Below are 18,785 nucleotides of genomic sequence, written 5' to 3'. Positions count from 1 at the left end.
TGGTAATTGTAATAAATGCCCTGAACTTTTATTTTGGAAAGTCTTTGTTTTTATCTTGTTTTCAAAGTAAAATAATTTTGAATTAAGTATTGGTTAGAAATTTATTACATCAAAATTTGGGAAGTTCTCAGCCTTTTTTTCTTTAAGTAACCTCTGTATTACTTTTGCCCTATATTCTCCCAAGATTCATTTCATGAAAATATTGATCTACTTGATGGTGTCCAATATGTTTTACATTCCATATTTTAATTTTGTGTTATATATTTTATGTTATATATATGTTTTTATATTTATTTTATATTTTATATTGTGTTATGTATTTTAAAGTATGACACGTAACACCAGTTGCTTGTGTTTTGGTGTTTTATTTTATATTATAATTGTGTATGACAGTGTTTAACTCTGTACAATTTAAGGCAGTGTCTAGCAAAATCAAATATGAATCAGCCATATGTCTACTGCCAATATAATTACCTCTGTGTTTGTTTGCCTCTATAAATATCTGTTTATTTTATGACTTGTATATTTGTTGTGTAGGTTTGTTGTAAATGGTGGTTCAGTCTTGGCTAGGTGACCAGTTATAAAAATTCTCCTAATTCCAATATCTGTTGTGAATCTACATCACTTCTGTGTGGGAGAAACACTTTGGAGTTTGAAGATAATATTGAAACTATTATAATTGGATCTTTTTAGGTATTGTTCATTTTTACTTGTCAAAAACACACAAAATATTATCAATTTTTTTGTTGTTGTTGTTGAGACAGAGTCTCACTCTGTCGCCCAGGCTGAGGTGAAGTGGTGGGATCTTGGCTCACTGCAACCTCCGCCTCCTGGCTTCAACCGATTCTTTTGCCTCACTGTGTTGGCCAGGCTGGTCTCAAAGTCCTGACCTCGTGATCCGCCCACCTTGGCCTCCCAAAGTCCTGAGATTACAGATGTGAATTACTGCACCTGGCTCATTATCAAATATTTTTTAATATTCTGTTTAGTCCTATTAATTATATTTATAATGTCATGCAGCATACCCCTAGAATGTTTTATCTTGCAAAGCTCAATCTCAATGTACAACAACAACCAGTTTTTCTGATTTTCTGGCACTTTGCAAAAACCACTTTGTTTTCTATTTCTAAGAATGTGACTGCCCCATATGTCTCATACAATCTCTGTCTTATTGTGGCTAGCTCATTTTATTTTGCATAATGTCATCAAGCTTTATTTTTAGAGTTGTTAGAATATTTCCTGCTTTTTAAATCCTGGGTGATATTCCAGTATTTTTATATTGCAAATTATATCTATTGGATAATTTGGTGACAGAAATTTCCATTTCTGCCGGGTGCAGTGGCTCATTGCTGTAATCCCAGTACTTTGAGAGGCTGAGGCAGGCAGATAACAAGGTCAAGAGATCAAGACCATCCTGGCCAACATGGTGAAATCCTGTCTCTACTAAAAATACAAAAAATAGCCGGGCATGGTGGCACACACCCATAGTCCCAGCTACTCAGGAGGCTGAGGTTGCAGTAAGCTGAGATCGTGCCACTGCGCTCCAGTCTGGGCAGCAGTGCAAGACTCCATCTTAAAAAAAAAAAAAAAAAAGGAAAGAAAGAAATTTGCATTGCTTTTACCTATTGCCTTTCAGTAAAAATGCTGCAATAATTATGGATATGAAAATAACTCTTCATATAACCATATATGTGAAAGTTTCTATAGCTGCAGCATTCTATTTTATTAGTCTACTTTTATACTTATACCAAATTACTTTAATTCTGTAGCTTTGTAATGTGTTTTGAAATCAGGAACTATAATGCCTTCAACATTTTCTTTTTTTGAAGACTCTTGGGTACTTTATTGTCTCTTGACATTTTATATACTTTTGGGGTTGTTGTTTCTGTTTCCTCAAAAATGCAATGAGAATTTTTGGTTTTGTTTTTTGTTTTTTGTTTTTTTTTTGAGACTGAGTCTCGCTCTGTCGCCCAGGCTGGAGTGCAGTGGCCGGATCTCAGCTCACTGCAAGCTCCGCCTCCCGGGTTCACATTCTCCTGCCTCAGCCTCCCGAGTAGCTGGGACTACAGGCGCCCGCCACCTCGCCCGGCTAGTTTTTTGTATTTTTTAGTGGAGACGGGGTTTCACCATGTTAGCCCATGTTGGGATGGTCTCGATCTCCTGACCTCGTGATCCGCCCGTCTCGGCCTCCCAAAGTGCTGGGATTACAGGCTTGAGCCACCGCGCCCGGCCGCAATGAGAATTTTTTAACAACATTGCATTAAATCTGTAGATTACTTTGAGAAGTATGGACGTTTTCAAAATATCAATGATTTCTACCTTTGAACAGGAGCATGCTCAAGAGTGTGTCATTTAATTTCCATGTATTTGTAAATTTTTAATCTTTCTCTATTATTCTTTTATACTCTCATTCCATTTTGTTCACATAATATAATCCACACAATTTCAGTCTTAACAAATGTGTTAAGACTTCTTTTTTGGCCCACCATATGGTCTATTAAGCAGAATGTTCTATGAGCAATTAAGAAGCATGTGTATCCCGATATTGTTGAGGAGACTTCTCTATACCTCTGTTAGAAATAATAGTTTTGGCCGGGCGCGGTGGCTCACGCCTGTAATCCCAGCACTTTGGGAGGCCGAGGCGGGCGGATCACAAGGTCAGGAGATCGAGACCATCCTGGCTAACACGGTGAAACCCCGTCTCTACTAAAAATGCAAAAAATTAGCCGGGCGAGGCGGCGGGCGCCTGTAGTCCCAGCTACTCGGGAGGCTGAGGCAGGAGAATGGCGTGAACCCGGGAGGCGGAGCTTGCAGTGAGCCGAGATCACGCCACTGCACTCCAGCCTGGGCGACTAAGCGAGACTCTGTCTCAAAAAAAAAAAAAAAAGAAAGAAATAATAGTTTTATACTGCCTTCAAGTCCTCTCTTCACTTACAAATATTCTGTTTTGTTTTATTTTTATTATGGAAAGTAAGTTATTGAGATGTTCTACTATAATATTGCTTTCTAGGTGATTCTTCCATTCTGTCAATATTTGCTTTATGTATTTGGAACCTTAATGTGAGATACACACACACACACACACACACTTGAGTTACGTTATCAGTAAATGAATCTATTATTGTTTAATGTCCTTCTTTGTCTCTTTGCAGTTTTGATTTGTAGTACATTTTATAAATATGAAAGTTTTTCACTTAAGATGTACCTTATGTAATATTATTTTAACCTCTTCTCTCATTTGGTTAATATTTTTATGCAATATCTATATCCATCTTGCCACTTTTTTTTTTTTTTTTTAATCAATAGATCTCAGCTTACTCTCATAGAAAGGCAAGTTGGATATCGGTTTTTAAAATATTTAAATAAATCTCTATTGAGAGTATGTCTGCGGCCGGGCGCGGTGGCTCAAGCCTGTAATCCCAGCACTTTGGGAGGCCGAGACGGGCGGATCACGAGGTCAGGAGATCGAGACCATCCTGGCTAACACAGTGAAACCCCGTCTCTACTAAAAATACAAAAACTTAGCCGGGCGAGGTGGCAGGCGCCTGTAGTCCCAGCTACTCGGGAGGCTGAGGCAGGAGAATGGCGTAAACCCCGGAGGCGGAGCTTGCAGTGAGCTGAGATCCGGCCACTGCACTCCAGCCTGGGTGACAGAGCGAGACTCCATCTCAAAAAAAAAAAAAAAAAAAAAAAAAAGAGAGTATGTCTGTTGATTGAAAAGTTAAAGATATATATTTAAATAATCTTCTGAAGCAGAAAGACATAGTAATGTTATTTTATTCATTGCTTTATTTGATTCTTATATCTTGGTCACTCATTTTTTCTCTGTCTTTGTATCTTTTTATTTTTATATTGATATGCTTTTACTTCTTTCTTATTTTGTTTCATTTATCTATACGCATATGTTCTTCTTGGGACCTTGGGGATTATATAAACCTCCAAAAGATACAACAGTATATTTCAATCTGGTAAAAAGGAACTTCAGTTGCATGCACAATTTTTTTCTCATTACATCTCCCCTCAAATTTGTCATTGATTTTGCTAATTGTATCTTTTTATGTGGTGTATTTATTAACAGATGTTTATAATGATTTCTGTGATTTTCTCTTTCAAATTTTAGGGAATAATTAAAAATGTTTTCTGCACCATTATGATAATGCTAAGAAATTCCATTTTGGTGTATGTGCATATACTTAGAAGTAAAAGTATATATGTGCATATAATCTTTCCAGAAAATAATGTAATTTTTTGTTATTGTGGGTTTTTTTGTGTTTGTTTTGTTTTTATTTCATTTTTTCTTTTATTATTATATTTTTAAGTTCTAAGGTACATATGCACAATGTGCAGGTTTGTTACATATGTATACATGTGCCTTGTTAGTGTGCTGCACCCATTAACTCATCATTTATATTAGGTATTTCTACTAACGCTATCCCTCCCCACTCCCAAAAGTAATGTATTTTTATTTGACTATGTGTTGTTTTTGTTGAATCATGTTATTTTCAATAGAAGCAACTGCTTTCAATACTTTTTATATGTAAGGTTTATGGAGTTCCAATATACTTTTCAGAATTTTGTTATTTTTGAAAGTTTTTTCTTTTTATTTGGCAGGACAGATTTGCTGATGGTATTATGCTTACTTGATCACTGTATTTTTCAAGAGTTTGACTTTATCACACACTTCCCTTCTGGCCTGCAAAATTTTTGTTGACAATTCACTGGCTGTCTCATAAGACTGCTTGCAAATGACGCATCACTTTTGTCTTGCAGCTCCCAATATTCTCTTCTGGTCTGTGACTTTTGAAATTGTGCTTATATGTGTGTTTGTTATAAATATCTTTGTGTGTTTCCTAGTTTGTTTGTTGAGCTTCTTCATTTGTACATCATTGTTTCTTTCGAGATTTTTCAGCTATTCTTTTTTATATTTATTACCTCCACAATTTGTTTTTTTGATATTCTAAATATTTATGTTCTTCATTTTTCTGATTTTCTATAGTTCTCTGTCTTCCTATTTCACTTATTGAGTATTACTCAATTTATTTTCAATTTTTAAAATCAATGCATATACTTTTTTATGGTTTCTTTTTGAAAATTATATTTTTATGGAACCATATTGCCTTATTTTGTGTACATTGTAATCTTTGATTGAAATTTGGAAATTAAAAAAGGCTACCTGTTACAATCTTCATAATGTAGCTTTGTCCTGGCATGGTCTGAACAATTGTCTTGGTTAGAGATTCTGGGAGTCTCTCAAACATGTTCTTAGAATGTGTCTTGTCTGAAATTTTGTCTTATTTTTTAGTTAAAGGAGTTTATTCATGTTTCTTCTTAATAGTAATCACGTGCTATGCCTGTTTTCTTTCTGTGGTACAGCAGTCTCTCTGTTGCTGAAACATTTACCTTTGGTCTCAGCAAACTTAAACTGTCACTCCAAAACATACCACCATTTCTTTCAGCACTATATTTCGTGAGAGATACACACCAGTGTCCGGAAAGGCTCCTAGAAGCAAGTAATAAAGATAAATGTGCCAGTGTTTTACTTGTCATTAAAAAGTTGGCAATTTGCTTCTAAAGACACTATGTTATATTGGGGAGCAGGAAGAGCTGTGTTGGGTAAATGTAACAGATTTTGACTTCTAAGTGGCTCTTTGCATTGTTCTCACCAGGGCACTTCACACACTTAACTCATTTATAAATTTTTTTCAGATGTAATTTGGTTGGTATGTTTTTTTGTTGGTTTTTTTTTTTTTTTTTTACATTTATATGTCTATAAAGGAATGAGGGCCTTTGGTATTTTCCTATGCCATCTTATTTATATAGTTTGTATAGTATTATAGGTTAGACTTGTAAACTGTATTTATCTGTGTCTAGTAGGTAATTTGTTATTTTTATCTCTTTCAGTTATATGTTCTCATTTTGCCCAAGACCTTTGGCCAGAGCGGGACATTAAAGATTCTTTTCAAGAATCGATACTGAAAAAATATAGAAATTATGAACATGACAATTTACAGTTACAAAAAGGCTGTAAAAGTGTGGATGAGTGTGAGGTGCACAAAGAAGATAACAAATTAAACCAGTGTTTGATAACTACCCAGAGAAACATATTTCAATGTGACCCATATGCAGAAGTCTTTCATACATTTTCAAATTCAAACAGACATAAGACAAGACAACCTGGAAAGAAACCTTTCAAATGTAAAAAATGTGAGAAATCATTTTGCATGCTCTTACACCTAAGTCAACATAAAAGATTTCATATTACAGAGAATTCCTACCAATGTAAAGATTGTGGCAAAGCCTTCAGCTGGTTCTCAACCCTTACTACACACAGGAGAATTCATACCGGAGAGAAACCCTACAAATGTGAAGAATGTGGGAAAGCATTTAACCGGTCCTCACACCTTACTACACATAAGATAATTCATACTGGAGAGAAACCATACAGATGTGAAGAATGTGGCAAAGCCTTTAACCGGTCTTCACACCTCACTACACATAAAAGAATTCATACTGGAGTGAAACCCTACAAATGTACAGAATGTGGCAAAGCTTTTAACCGGTCCTCACACCTTACTACACACAGGATAATTCATACTGGAGAGAAACCCTACAAATGTGAAGAATGTGGCAAAGCTTTTAACCAATCCTCAACCCTAACTACACATAAGATAACTCATGCTGGAGAGAAACCCTACAAATGTGAAGAATGTGGCAAAGCTTTTTACCGATTCTCATACCTTACTACACATAAGATAAGTCATACTGGAGAGAAATTCTACAAATGTGAAGAATGTGGCAAAGGCTTTAACTGGTCCTCAGCCCTCACTAAACATAAGAGAATTCATACTGGAGAGAAACCCTATAAATGTGAAGAATGTGGCAAAGCCTTTAATGAGTCCTCAAACCTTACTACGCATAAGATGATTCATACTGGAGAGAAACCCTACAAATGTGAAGAATGTGGCAAAGCTTTTAACCGGTCCTCACAACTAACTGTACATAAGATGATTCACACTGGAGAGAAACCTTACAAATGTGAAGAATGTGGCAAAGCCTTTAACCGGTGCTCACAACTAACTGCACATAAGATGATTCATACTGGAGAGAAGCCCTACAAATGTGAGGAATGTGGCAAAGCTTTTAACCGATCCTCAAACCTTAGTAAACATAAGATAACTCATACTGGAGAGAGATCTTACAGATGGGAAGAATGTGGTAAAGCCTTTAACCAGTCCCTGAGCCTTATTAAACAAAATAACTCATACTGGAGAGAAACCCTACAAATGTGAAGAATGTGGCAAAGGCTTTAGTCCTAAACTCTTACTAAACATAAAAAAATTCATACTGGAGTGTGAAGAACATGGCAAAGCCTTTAATAAGTTCTCAATTCCTAACAGATGTAAGATAATTCATACTAGAGATAATTCATACTAGAGAGAAATTCTACAAACCAGAAAGATGTGACAGTACTTTGAAAACACCTCAAACTTTTCTAAACATAAAGGAAATCACAGTGGTGAGAAATCCTAGAAATGTGAAGAATTTGATAAAGCTTTTAAATGGTTGTCACACTTGATTGTAGGTAAGATAATTTATACTGGAGAAAACTTCTACATGTGTGAACAACGTGGCAAAACTTTTAACCAATGCTCACACCTTACTGCATAGGAAAGCATTTATACTTGAGAAAGATTGTACAAATATAAAGACTGTGAAAAAGCCATTAATACATGCTCACATCTTACTCAACATCAGAGAGTTCCTACTTAATAAAAACATTATAAGGCCAACTACTGTCAAAATATCTTTAAGAAAATATAAGCCTTGGCCGGGCGCGGTGGCTCAAGCCTGTAATCCCAGCACTTTGGGAGGCCGAGACGGGCGGATCACGAGGTCAGGAGATCGAGACCATCCTGGCTAACACGGTGAAACCCCGTCTCTACTAAAAAACACAAAAAACTAGCCGGGCGAGGGGGCGGGCGCCTGTAGTCCCAGCTACTCAGGAGGCTGAGGCAGGAGAATGGCGTGAACCCGGGAGGCGGAGCTTGCAGTGAGCTGAGATCCGGCCACTGCACTCCAGCCCGGGCGGCAGAGACTCTGTCTCAAAAAAAAAAAAAAAAAGAAAATATAAGCCTTTAAGGTGAAGAGTATTTTGAAGAAGAACATTGTAGTAGGATTGTAATATGTTTACTTGTATCACAGATCTTACTGTACACATTTTGTATTAGAGGAAACCTCTGAAGCAATTGCTCAAACTTTGTTCAGTATCAGGGAATTTATATTGAAAAAAAAACCTTGCAAATGTAATACATTTGGAAAAATACTTTTTCAAAAACTACAGCTTAGAAAACACGAGAGAGTTCATACTAAAACATTTTTGCAGATACAGTAAAAATTTTTTTAATTTTTAATCAAAAATTAAATCTATGTAAATATCAGAATTTACAGTAGAAATATATAAGGCACTGACACTTCAGATATTGTACTAAATCAGAGTGCTGAGTAAAGAAAAACTAAAATTTGTTAAAAAATGATTTGTATATATAGGCCGGGCACGGTGGCTCAAGCCTGTAATCCCAGCACTTTGGGAGGCCGAGACGGGCGGATCACAAGGTCAGGAGATCGAGACCATCCTGGCTAACACGGTGAAACCCCGTCTCTACTAAAAAATACAAAAAACTAGCCGGGTGAGGTGGCGGGCACCTGTAGTCCCAGCTACTCGGGAGGCTGAGGCAGGAGGAGAATGGCCAGAACCCGGGAGGCGGAGCTTGCAGTGAGCTGAGATCCGGCCACTGCACTCCAGCCTGGGCGACAGAGCAAGACTCCGTCTCAAAAAAAAAAAAAAAAAAAAAAAGATTTGTATATAACTTGAAAAGTAGTAGAAGTTTTTTTGCAGATATTACATTCAAAGTATGCTTAACTTTTTGAAAAAATATTTTGAAAAGTGAATAATGATGTAATTCAGCTCTCAAATTATTTCCTGCTGTTTCTTCATTCCTATTTACATGTGAAAGCATGTGATCAATTGTTGCTGCATCAAAGATATGAGAGATTCTTTCTTATTAGGTGAGCATTATTTATAAACTTTGTTATGAAAAAGTAAGGACATTAAAATGTAAGATGTATGATGAAAATCGTACAAAAGTGAAGAGACTTTTGTGGTTAACTTATAATATTGAGTAATGTGTGTGTTAGGTGTTCAGAGCAATGTTCTGCATTATGAGAAGAAAACATTTTAAATTTCATTTATAAGTAAATTAAAATTTAGTATATTGTACTAATTATACTTTTATATAAAATGCAGTGTATTTTTTTAAATTTCAGATTATATGTGATGTTAATATATTCAACCTTTTTAACATGTTAAATACTATTGTGCATTCAATGAAGTGTTATTATGTCACAAACCTTAACCTATTCCTCCTTACTCAAGGGTGCACATAAAACATGGTAACAATATATATACTGTTTGGTAACATAATGGATTAACATCTCTAGTAATCTCTTTTGCCAGTGGCTTTACTGCAAATAAGTTAAAGAATATTACTTCTGTAGGTTAAAATTTTGTTTTTATTTTATTTATTTATTTTTTTTTGAGAGGGAGTCTTGCTTTGTCTTCCAGGCTGGAGTGCAGTGGCGTGATCTTGGTTCACTGCAACCTCTGCCTCCTGGGTTCAAGCAATTCTACCTCAGCCTCCCAGTAGCTGGGATTACAGGTGCCCACCACCATGCCCAGCTAATTTTTGTATTTTAGTAGAGACGGGGTTTCATAATGTAAGTCAAGCTGGTCTCGAACTTCTGACCTCAAATGATCCCCCCACCTCGGCTTCCCAAAGTTCTGGGATTACAGGCATGAGCCACTGTGCCCAGCCAAATGTTTATTTTATTTAAATTTATTTTTCTTATTTGGGGTATATAATATGAGTATATATTCATGCAATATATAGCATATTTTGATACAAGAATATAGTATATAATAATCACATCAGGGTAAATGAGGTATCCATCACCTCTAGTGTTTTTCTTTTGTATTACAAACAATCCACTTTTATACTTTTAGTTATTTTAACATGTACAATTGTTATTGATTACAGTGTTATTTTTATGGTCATAATAAATTATGTAGAAGTATAAATAAAATCCATGCATTTCTGGGTCCTGAATAAATATTTTTCAAGTTTTCTAATATTTATTTTTTGAGCATGTTTCCTGTCTGCCTGCAAACACATGCAGACTTTTAGTTTTCATTTACGTAGAGTTAAATATATGTTAGTCTAAAGATAAACCTTAGGTGTAAGAAAATTATAGAGTGAGTTTGTGTGTATGAATTTATACCTGTTTTCAGAAGACAAAAGCAATATTGAACAAAACAAATCATTTTAACAAGATGACTACTAGAAAACTAAAAACCTCAAAAATGCTGAAAGCAAATGTATTCTCTGCTTTGTATTAAATTTATTACTGTACAATCTATGGCTAATAGTTCTGAATCTCCCCATGAAAATTCTGTTTATACTTGCCTGGTACTCATGATAGACCCCTAATTATTTTGTATCTTTTTATATAAATATTTTACAGATTACAAAGTATTCATTATGTGAGCTGGTCTGTGATTATAAGAATAATTGTTATAAAATTTAGTAATGCATACAAAATTTTTAAATGTAATTCCACAATTAGTGTATTAAGTTACATTTTATTTAGTTAGAACACTTCATTTTGTTTTTAGTTGGAGAACTCTATCACTCTTTTGTTATTTTTTCTTTTCACTTTTTATAATTCACATAAGTAAATTTATTGAGTCAATTTGTTCAGATAAGTACTAGGGAAGCTTGATAAGTCGTGAGGATGTTTTTATATTTAAATGTAGCAAACGTACATAACAGTTCTTACTAACAGATGTTCCATAATAAGCTGTAAGTATTCCTGCTAAAGTTAGTTTGTAACTTCAATTCAGAGATGAAAAATATCAGTTGTGAAGAAATAAAATTGATTCTTCATGTGGAGAGGACATATTTTCCAGGCCACAATGCTGAATCCTGCTGAATTTAAAGAGAAGTTCTGCATCTTTTATTTCTTAATTATCTTCAGATTTGTCTGTATTATGTGTATCCCACCTATGTATGCAGCACAGCCCTTCTCCTTTTTCTGTGTTATGGCTTCAGTTTTCTCACTGTTGTCTTAATGCCATTTCATTTCACATGATGCCTTGTAAATTTTGATGAGAACGTTCGTTTTTTGTTTTTGTTTTTTTTTTTGAGATGGAGTCTCGCCCTTTCGCCCAGGCTGGAGTGCAGTGGTGCAACGTGGGCTCACTGCAACCTCTGCCTTCCAGGTGAAAGCATTTATCCTGCCTCAGCCTCCTGAGTAGCTGGGATTACAGGCACCCACCACCATGCCGGGCTAATTTTTGTAATTTTAGTAGAGATGGGGTTTCGCCATGTTGGCCAGGCTAGTCTCGAACTCCTGACCTCAGGTGATCTGCCCGCCTTGGCCTCCCAAAGTGCTGGGATAACAGGCTTGAGCCACCACACCAGGCCTATCTCGCAGGTTTTTAAGACTTTTCATGCTTCTTTAAACTTTCTACTCTTCATGTTGGACAATTTCTATGGCTCTATTTTCAAGTTTCTTTTTTTTTAATCTGCTGATACGCTCGATAGTAATTTTTTTTTTCCCCTGAGACATAATTTCACTCTTACTGCCCAGGCTGGAGTGTAGTGGAGTGATCTCAGCTCACTGCAACCTCCACCTCCTGGATTCAAGCGATTATCATGCCTCAGCTTCCCCAGTAGCTGCGATTACAGGCACCCACCACCATACCCAGCTAATTTTTTGTAATTTTAGGAGAGACAGGGTTTCATCATGTTGGCCAGGCTAGTCTCGAACTCCTGACCTCAGGTGATCCACCCACCACGGCCTCCCAAAGTGCTGGGATTACAGGTGTGAGCCACCACGCCTGGCAATAGTAATTTTTTTTTTTTTTTTTTTTTTTTTTTTTTTTTTTGAGATGGAGTCTCACTCTGTCACCCAGGCTGGAGTGCAGTGGCATGATCTTGGCTCACTGCCAGCTCCACCTCCTGGGTTCACGCCATTCTCCTGCCTCAGCCTCCTGAGTAGCTGGGACTGCAGATACCTGCCACCATGCCTGGCTAATTTTTTGTATTTTTTAGTAGAGACGGGGTTTCACCGTGTTAGCCAGGATGGTCTCGATCTCCTGACCTCGTGATTCACCCGCCTCGACCTCCCAAAGTGCTGGGATTACAAGAGCGAGCCACCGCGCCTGGCCAGTAATTTTTTTAGAGTTCATCATTTACTTGGTTCTTTTCTATAATTTTTATTTCTCTGCTGAGGTTCCACATTTGTTTATTCACTATGTGTGGGGAAAAGAAACAGAGATCAGCCTGTTACTGTGTCTATATAGAAAGAAGTAGACATAAGAGACTCCATTTTGTTCTGTATTTGAGATGCTGTTAATCTGTGACCCTACCCCCAACCTTGTCCTTGCAAGAGACATGTGCTGCGGTGACTCAAGGTTTAATGGATTTTGGGCTGTGCAGGATGTGTCTTTGTTAAACAAGTGCCTGAAGGCAGCTTGCTGGTTAAAAGTCATCACCATTCTCTTAATTTCAACTACCCAGGGACACGTACACGGCCAAAGGTCGCAGGGACCTCTGCCTAGGAAAGCTAGGTATTGTCCAAGGTTTCTCCCCATGTGATAGGCTGAAATAATGCTAAAAGGTTTATGGAGATGTTTGCATATGCATCTCAAGGCACAGCATTTTCCTTTAAACTTATTCATGTCACAGAGGTTTTTGTTCATATGTCTTACTGCCGATTTCCTCCCTACAATGATCCTATTGTCCTGCCACTCCCTTATCTTTAAGATGGTAAAGATAATTATCCGGGCCGGGCGCGGTGGCTCAAGCCTGTAATCCCAGCACTTTGGGAGGCCGAGGCGGGCGGATCACAAGGTCAGGAGATCGAGACCACAGTGAAACCCCGTCTCTACTAAAAATACAAAAAATTAGCCGGGCGCGGTGGCGGGCGCCTGTAGTCCCAGCTACTCAGGAGGCTGAGGCAGGAGAATGGCGGGAACCCGGGAGGCGGAGCTTGCAGTGAGCCAAGATCGCGCCACTGCACTCCAGCCTGGGCAGCAGCGTGAGACTCCGTCTCAAAAAAAAAAAAAAAAAAAAAAAAAAAAAAAAAAAAAAAAAAAGATAATTATCAATAAATACTAAGGGAACTCAGAGACCGGTGCCGGCGTGGGTCCTCTGTAAGGTGAGCGCCGGTCCCCTGGGCCCCTGCTTTTCTTTCTCTATACTTTGTCTCTGTGTCTTATTTCTTTTCTCAAGTCTCTCGTTCCACCTAACGAGAAACACCCACAGGTGTGGAGGAGCAGGCCACCCCTTCAACTATGAGAATATATTTTTACCCTCTTTGTATGTTTATAATAGATACTTTTAAATCTTCATTTGCTAATAGGAATACCTTGAACATCTGCGGGATAGCTTCTACTGCTTACATTATATGTTGTGTGTGAATTACATTTTTGTTTTTTTTTAATTTTTCTTTTTGCAACATTTCTAAAAATATATGAATTACATTTTCATCATTCATACACATCTCAAAAATTTTTGTATTGTGTAACAGAAACTGTAAATGATACTTTCAGAAACTTGAAATTTGATTGTATTTCTTTTAAGACTTGTTTTTTTTTTAGGAAGAACTACCTTGGTTGAACTCAAACTCTAATTCCTATTTTCCTACTGAAAACAGTTTAAATCCTAATTCAATTTTTGCACACAAATATATATGTGCTATATGTAAATAAGTTCTACCAAACTACATATCTTGGGTAGATTATAGTATTATCTATGAGAGTATAGTTCATTTACATAATTTTAAGAAGTATAATATTCAGTATGAGTAAAGATGATGGTTGCTTAACAATGTGATTTTTGTGACACTAAACTGTGTACACTTAAGACTGGTTAAAATGGCAATTTGTACAGCCATTATTTCTATTTATATAAAATATTATATACCTTAAAATTAGAAAATTATATTTGTCAGTTGTGCCTTAATGCATATAAAAACATTTTAAAAATTAGAGAATAACAAACGTTGATTACAGTGTAAAGAAATTAGAATCCTTGTGCACTGTGAGCAGGAGTGTCAAATGGTACAGACCACGTGAAAAACAGCACAGCACTTCCTTCAAAGTAAACTCAAATTATCTTGGCTGGCCGCAGTGGCTCACACCTGTAATCCCAGCACTTTGGGAGGCTGAGACAGGCGGATCACCTGAGGTCAGGAGTTCGAGACCAGCCTGGCCAACATGGCGAAACCCCATCCCTACTAAAATACACAAATTAGCCAGGCATAGTGGCAGGCACCTGTAATCCCAGCTACTCAGGAGGCTGAGGCAGGCAGGAGAATAGCTTGAACCCAGGAGTCACAGGTTGCAGTGAGCCAAGATTGCACCACTGCACTCCAGCCTGGGCGACAAAGCGACTGTCTCAATTTAAAAAAAAAATTAAAGTTAAATTGTTTTATAATCTAGCAGTGTCTCTTACAGATGCATACCCTAAATAATTGAAAAGTTTGGTCTGGAAGAGACAATTAATACACCCATGTTATACTGATAACAGGATTATTTACATTACCCAAAGACAAAAGCAACCCATATGTCCACTGAATATAAAGGGATACACAAAATGTCAAAAATGCATACAATGAAATATAATTTATCCTCAAAAATATAAAAATTCTGGCAAATGCTTCAACATAGATGACTCTTTTTTTTTTTTTTTTGAGACGGAGTCTCGCTTTGTCGCCCAGGCTGGAGTGCAGTGGCCGGATCTCAGCTCACTGCAAGCTCCGCCTCCCGGGTTTACGCCATTCTCCTGCCTCAGCCTCCCGAGTAGCTGGGACCACAGGCGCCTGCCACCTCGCCCGGCTAGTTTTTTGTATTTTTAGTAGAGACGGGGTTTCACCATATTAGCCAGGATGGTCTCGATCTCCTGACCTTGTGATCCGCCCGTCTCGGCCTCCCAAAGTGCTGGGATTACAGGCGTGAGCCACCGCGCCCGGCAACATAGATGACTCTTAAGGTCATTATTTCAAGTGAAATAAACCAGCACACACACAAAACATTCTCTGATTTCACTTATAGAGTAGTCAAATGCATAAAGAAAGAAAACAGAATGGTGTTCACCAAGGACTGGGGGAAGGGGCAATGAGAAGTTTTTGATTAATGGGTACAGTTTTACTTTTGTATGATGGAAAAGATCCTGGAAATAGACAGTGGTAATGGTTTTACAACATGAATATGATGACGGCCTCTGCAGTGCACACTTAAAAATAAATAAAATGGTAAGCTTTATAGTATGTGCATCTTAACACAATTTTAAAAAGTAAAACTGTCAGTTTTAGGTATAGTAATAGACAAAAAATACATGTCCAAAAATTGAAAGTGATAAAATATATCATGTTATAAAAATCAAATTTCAGTTAATAAGTGCTGCTTTAAAAGATAATCTGTAATGAAAGAGTTATTTAAACAAGCAAAAATGACCTTATAAAAACACCAAAATAAAGCATGAGAACTTTATGTAAATAATTGGGAAGACCTTGGTAAGTATAAAATAAATCCTGAGAAGCAATTAAGATAAGAATGTTACATTCAAAAGTATTTATTTCAGAATGGTTAAAGAGTTTTGTTCTTGTTGCCCAGGCTGGAGTGCAATGATGCGATCTCGACTCACTGCAACCTCCACCTCCTGGGTTCAAGCTATTCTCCTGCCTGAGCCTCCTGAGTAGCTGTGATTACAGGCACCCACCATCACACCTGGCTAATTTTATTTATTTATTTTTTTTTTGTAGAGATGGGATTTCACCATGTTGGTCAGGCTGGTCTCGAACTCCTGACCTCAGGTGATCCACCAGCCTCGGCCTCCCAAAGTGCTGGGATTATAGGTGTGAGCCTCCATGCCTGGCCAACTTTTATATTTTTGAGGATGTTAACTAAAAAAGAATTTCAAAGCTGGCAAGAATTAAAGAAAATTGAAAGGGGTCCCAAGGTTACATGGAGCCAAAACCATAAATCTTTTTGGGAAATGGCAAAACCCCAGTGTCCTGGATGAGACTATGATAATTACAGGAAGAAGATCCTGATGAGGCTCACCTGGGAGTGAAAAACTGAGTCCAGAAACATGAGGCTTGTCTTGCAGGTCTGCGTGTGACCCAATGCTCCCAAACCTCCAGTGTCTCCACCACCACCTTCTCCATGTCTCACCCATAAATCCCCCATAGCAACAGAAGAAATTATAAAACACCCCCCAAAATCTCTATTTCAGGATTCTTTCCCCTCCTGGACTCTGAATAGTTAACAGAAACCCAACTTTCAGGGTCTGAAACTTCAACGTTTAGATTCTAGCTCAGGCTGTTCTTGAACTCCTGAGCTCAAGTGATTCACTTTTTTTTTTTTTTTTTTTTTTTGAGTTGGAGTCTTGCTGTTGTCACCCAGGCTGGAGTGCAATGGCACTATCTCGGCTCACTGCAACCTCCGTCTCCCGGGTTCAAGTGATTCTCCTGCCTCAGCATCCTGAGTAGATGGGATTACAGGCACCCACCACCACACCTGGCTAGTTATTTTGTATTTTTAGTAGAGATGGGGTTTTACCATGTTGGCCAGGCTGGTCTCAAACTCCCGACCTCAGGTGATACACGCACCTCGGCCTCCCAAAGTGCTGGGATTACAGGTGTGAGCCACAGTGCCCGGCCTAATTTTTGTATTTTTAGTTGAGATGGGGTTCCACCATGTTGGCTAGGCTGGTCTCGAGTTCCTGAACTCAGGTAAGCTGTCTGCCTTGGCCTCCCAAAGTGCTGGGATTACAGGTTTGAGCCACCGCACTTGGCCCTTTTCTTATTTCTAGGTTCTGCCCACAAAGGAGATTGTGACATATGACTGGGCCAACACTAAGGTGATGTTACCTCTCTGCTTTGGCTGTGCCCTTAGAAGGCACTGAGACATGCTGCTGGGCCCAGCACCAAGATAATGTGAGTCTTCTGCCTGAATCCTGACCACAGGGAGCATTGTGACATATTTCTTGACCCATTGCAATCTCTTCTATGGACAAAGCCCAGATAAATGCCCTCTTTTACCTATGTGATGTGACACTCCTCTTCTGCCTGGGCCAAACACACCAGTGATGTAATTATTCTGCCTGGTCCCTGCACACAGGGGTCACTGTGATAAGTGTTCAGGCCCATCACCTAGATGATGTGACTCTCCTCTTCTGGGATTTGCCAACAGTGGGAACTGTGATATATCACTTGACATAGCTCCTGTGTGATGTGGCTCTTCTGTCATGCCTGGTCCCTTCCCACTGGGGTGATTGGAATATACAGCTGAGCCCAGCACCTAGGTGTGTGACTCTCTTGATTATGAGCCCTAAGCACAGGGGGCACTGTGACATATATCTAGGCCTCTCACCTAGGTAATATGACATTTTTGCCTAGGCCCTCCCCTCAGGGGGTATTGTGAAATATTGCTGGACTAAGAATCTAGGTGATGTGACTCTCCCCTACTACTTGGGGTGTGCTTAAAAAGAAATTTTGATGTATCACGGCATCCAGGTCCTAGGTGATGTTACTCTTCTCTCATGTCTGGGACCCACATACATTGTGTATTAAAATATATCTCTGGGTCCAACACCAAGGCAATGTGACTGTCCTGTATAGGCCCTCCCAAAGAAATATCATAACACATCTTTTTACTCATTAGGTAATGTGACTCTTCTCTTCTGCTTGAGCCCTGCCAATAGAAAACATTGTGACAGATCACTGGATCCAGTACCTAGGTGATGTGACTCTCCTCATTTTCCTGGGACCTGCATATTTTGGATACTGTGACATATCACTGGAACAAACACCTAGGGGTTGGAAGGTTCCTGTCTGAGTCCCTCCCACAGGGGTCTCTATGACATATTTCTGTATCTATCACCTGGAAGATAAAACCCTCTACTTATGCCTGCATTTTGCCCACACAGAATATCGTGACATATTGCTGGGTTCAGCAACCAAGGTTTGTGTCTGTCCTGTCTGAGCCTTGGCCACAGTGAGTCCTGTGACATACCTCTGGGCCCAGCACCCAGATGATCTCACTCTTCTTCCTGTGCCCTGTCTTCAGGAGGGGATTGTAACCTCCCTGGTCAACCACCCAGTGATTTGACAATCCTGTCTGGTGCCTGACCTCAGGGAAGATTGGGACATAACACTGACCCAATACCCAGTTGATGTGACTCTTGCACTCTTTACCCACAGGTGGAAGTGTGACATATGTCTTGGTCAAGCACACAGATGTAATGATGACTGTCATACCTCAAAGAGGTCAATAGGAGAGATAACATTGCTCTTAGCATGGCAAGGGAAAACAAGGAAGGTCCTGGGTCTTCTTTTGTACAAAAGGCATAGAGAATAACTACTCTGTCACATGTATAAAGCCCTAGTGTGTTACAAAGTCTGCAGAAGAAATTATGGCTCTCTTATGCAAATTCTGTCAACAATTGAGACTATGACTCATGTACTTAGACCCAATACACAGGAGGTGTTGACTCTCTCTCTTTTTTTTTTTTTTTTTTAGACGGAGTTTCACTCTTGTTTCCCAGGCTGGAGTGCAATGGCGTGATCTTGGCTTACCACAACCTCCGCCTCCCAGGTTCAAGTGATTTTCCTACCTCAGCCTCCCAAGTAGCTGGGATTACAGGTATCCACCACCATGC

At 38.5% G+C, this 18,785-nt stretch overlaps 1 protein-coding gene across 1 annotated transcript in view; it reads left to right on the top strand.

The window, feature by feature from the left end:
* Positions 1 to 10,167, top strand: part of LOC693860 (uncharacterized) — a 47,204-nt gene extending 37,037 nt beyond the window's left edge. Inside the window, 2 exon segments of the mRNA XM_028840126.2 lie at positions 5,902 to 7,249; positions 7,251 to 10,167. Coding sequence (XP_028695959.2) covers positions 5,902 to 7,249; positions 7,251 to 7,434 — 1,532 coding nt within the window. The 3' untranslated portion in view covers positions 7,435 to 10,167.
* Positions 10,168 to 18,785: the final 8,618 nt, after the last annotated feature.

The sequence above is a fragment of the Macaca mulatta genome, chromosome 19 (genome assembly GCF_049350105.2).
Source record: "Macaca mulatta isolate MMU2019108-1 chromosome 19, T2T-MMU8v2.0, whole genome shotgun sequence".
In the NCBI taxonomy this organism is placed as follows: domain Eukaryota; kingdom Metazoa; phylum Chordata; class Mammalia; order Primates; family Cercopithecidae; genus Macaca; species Macaca mulatta.
The sequence above is the reverse complement of the archived record's forward strand: the minus strand, read 5'-3'. Positions and strand labels throughout refer to the sequence as shown.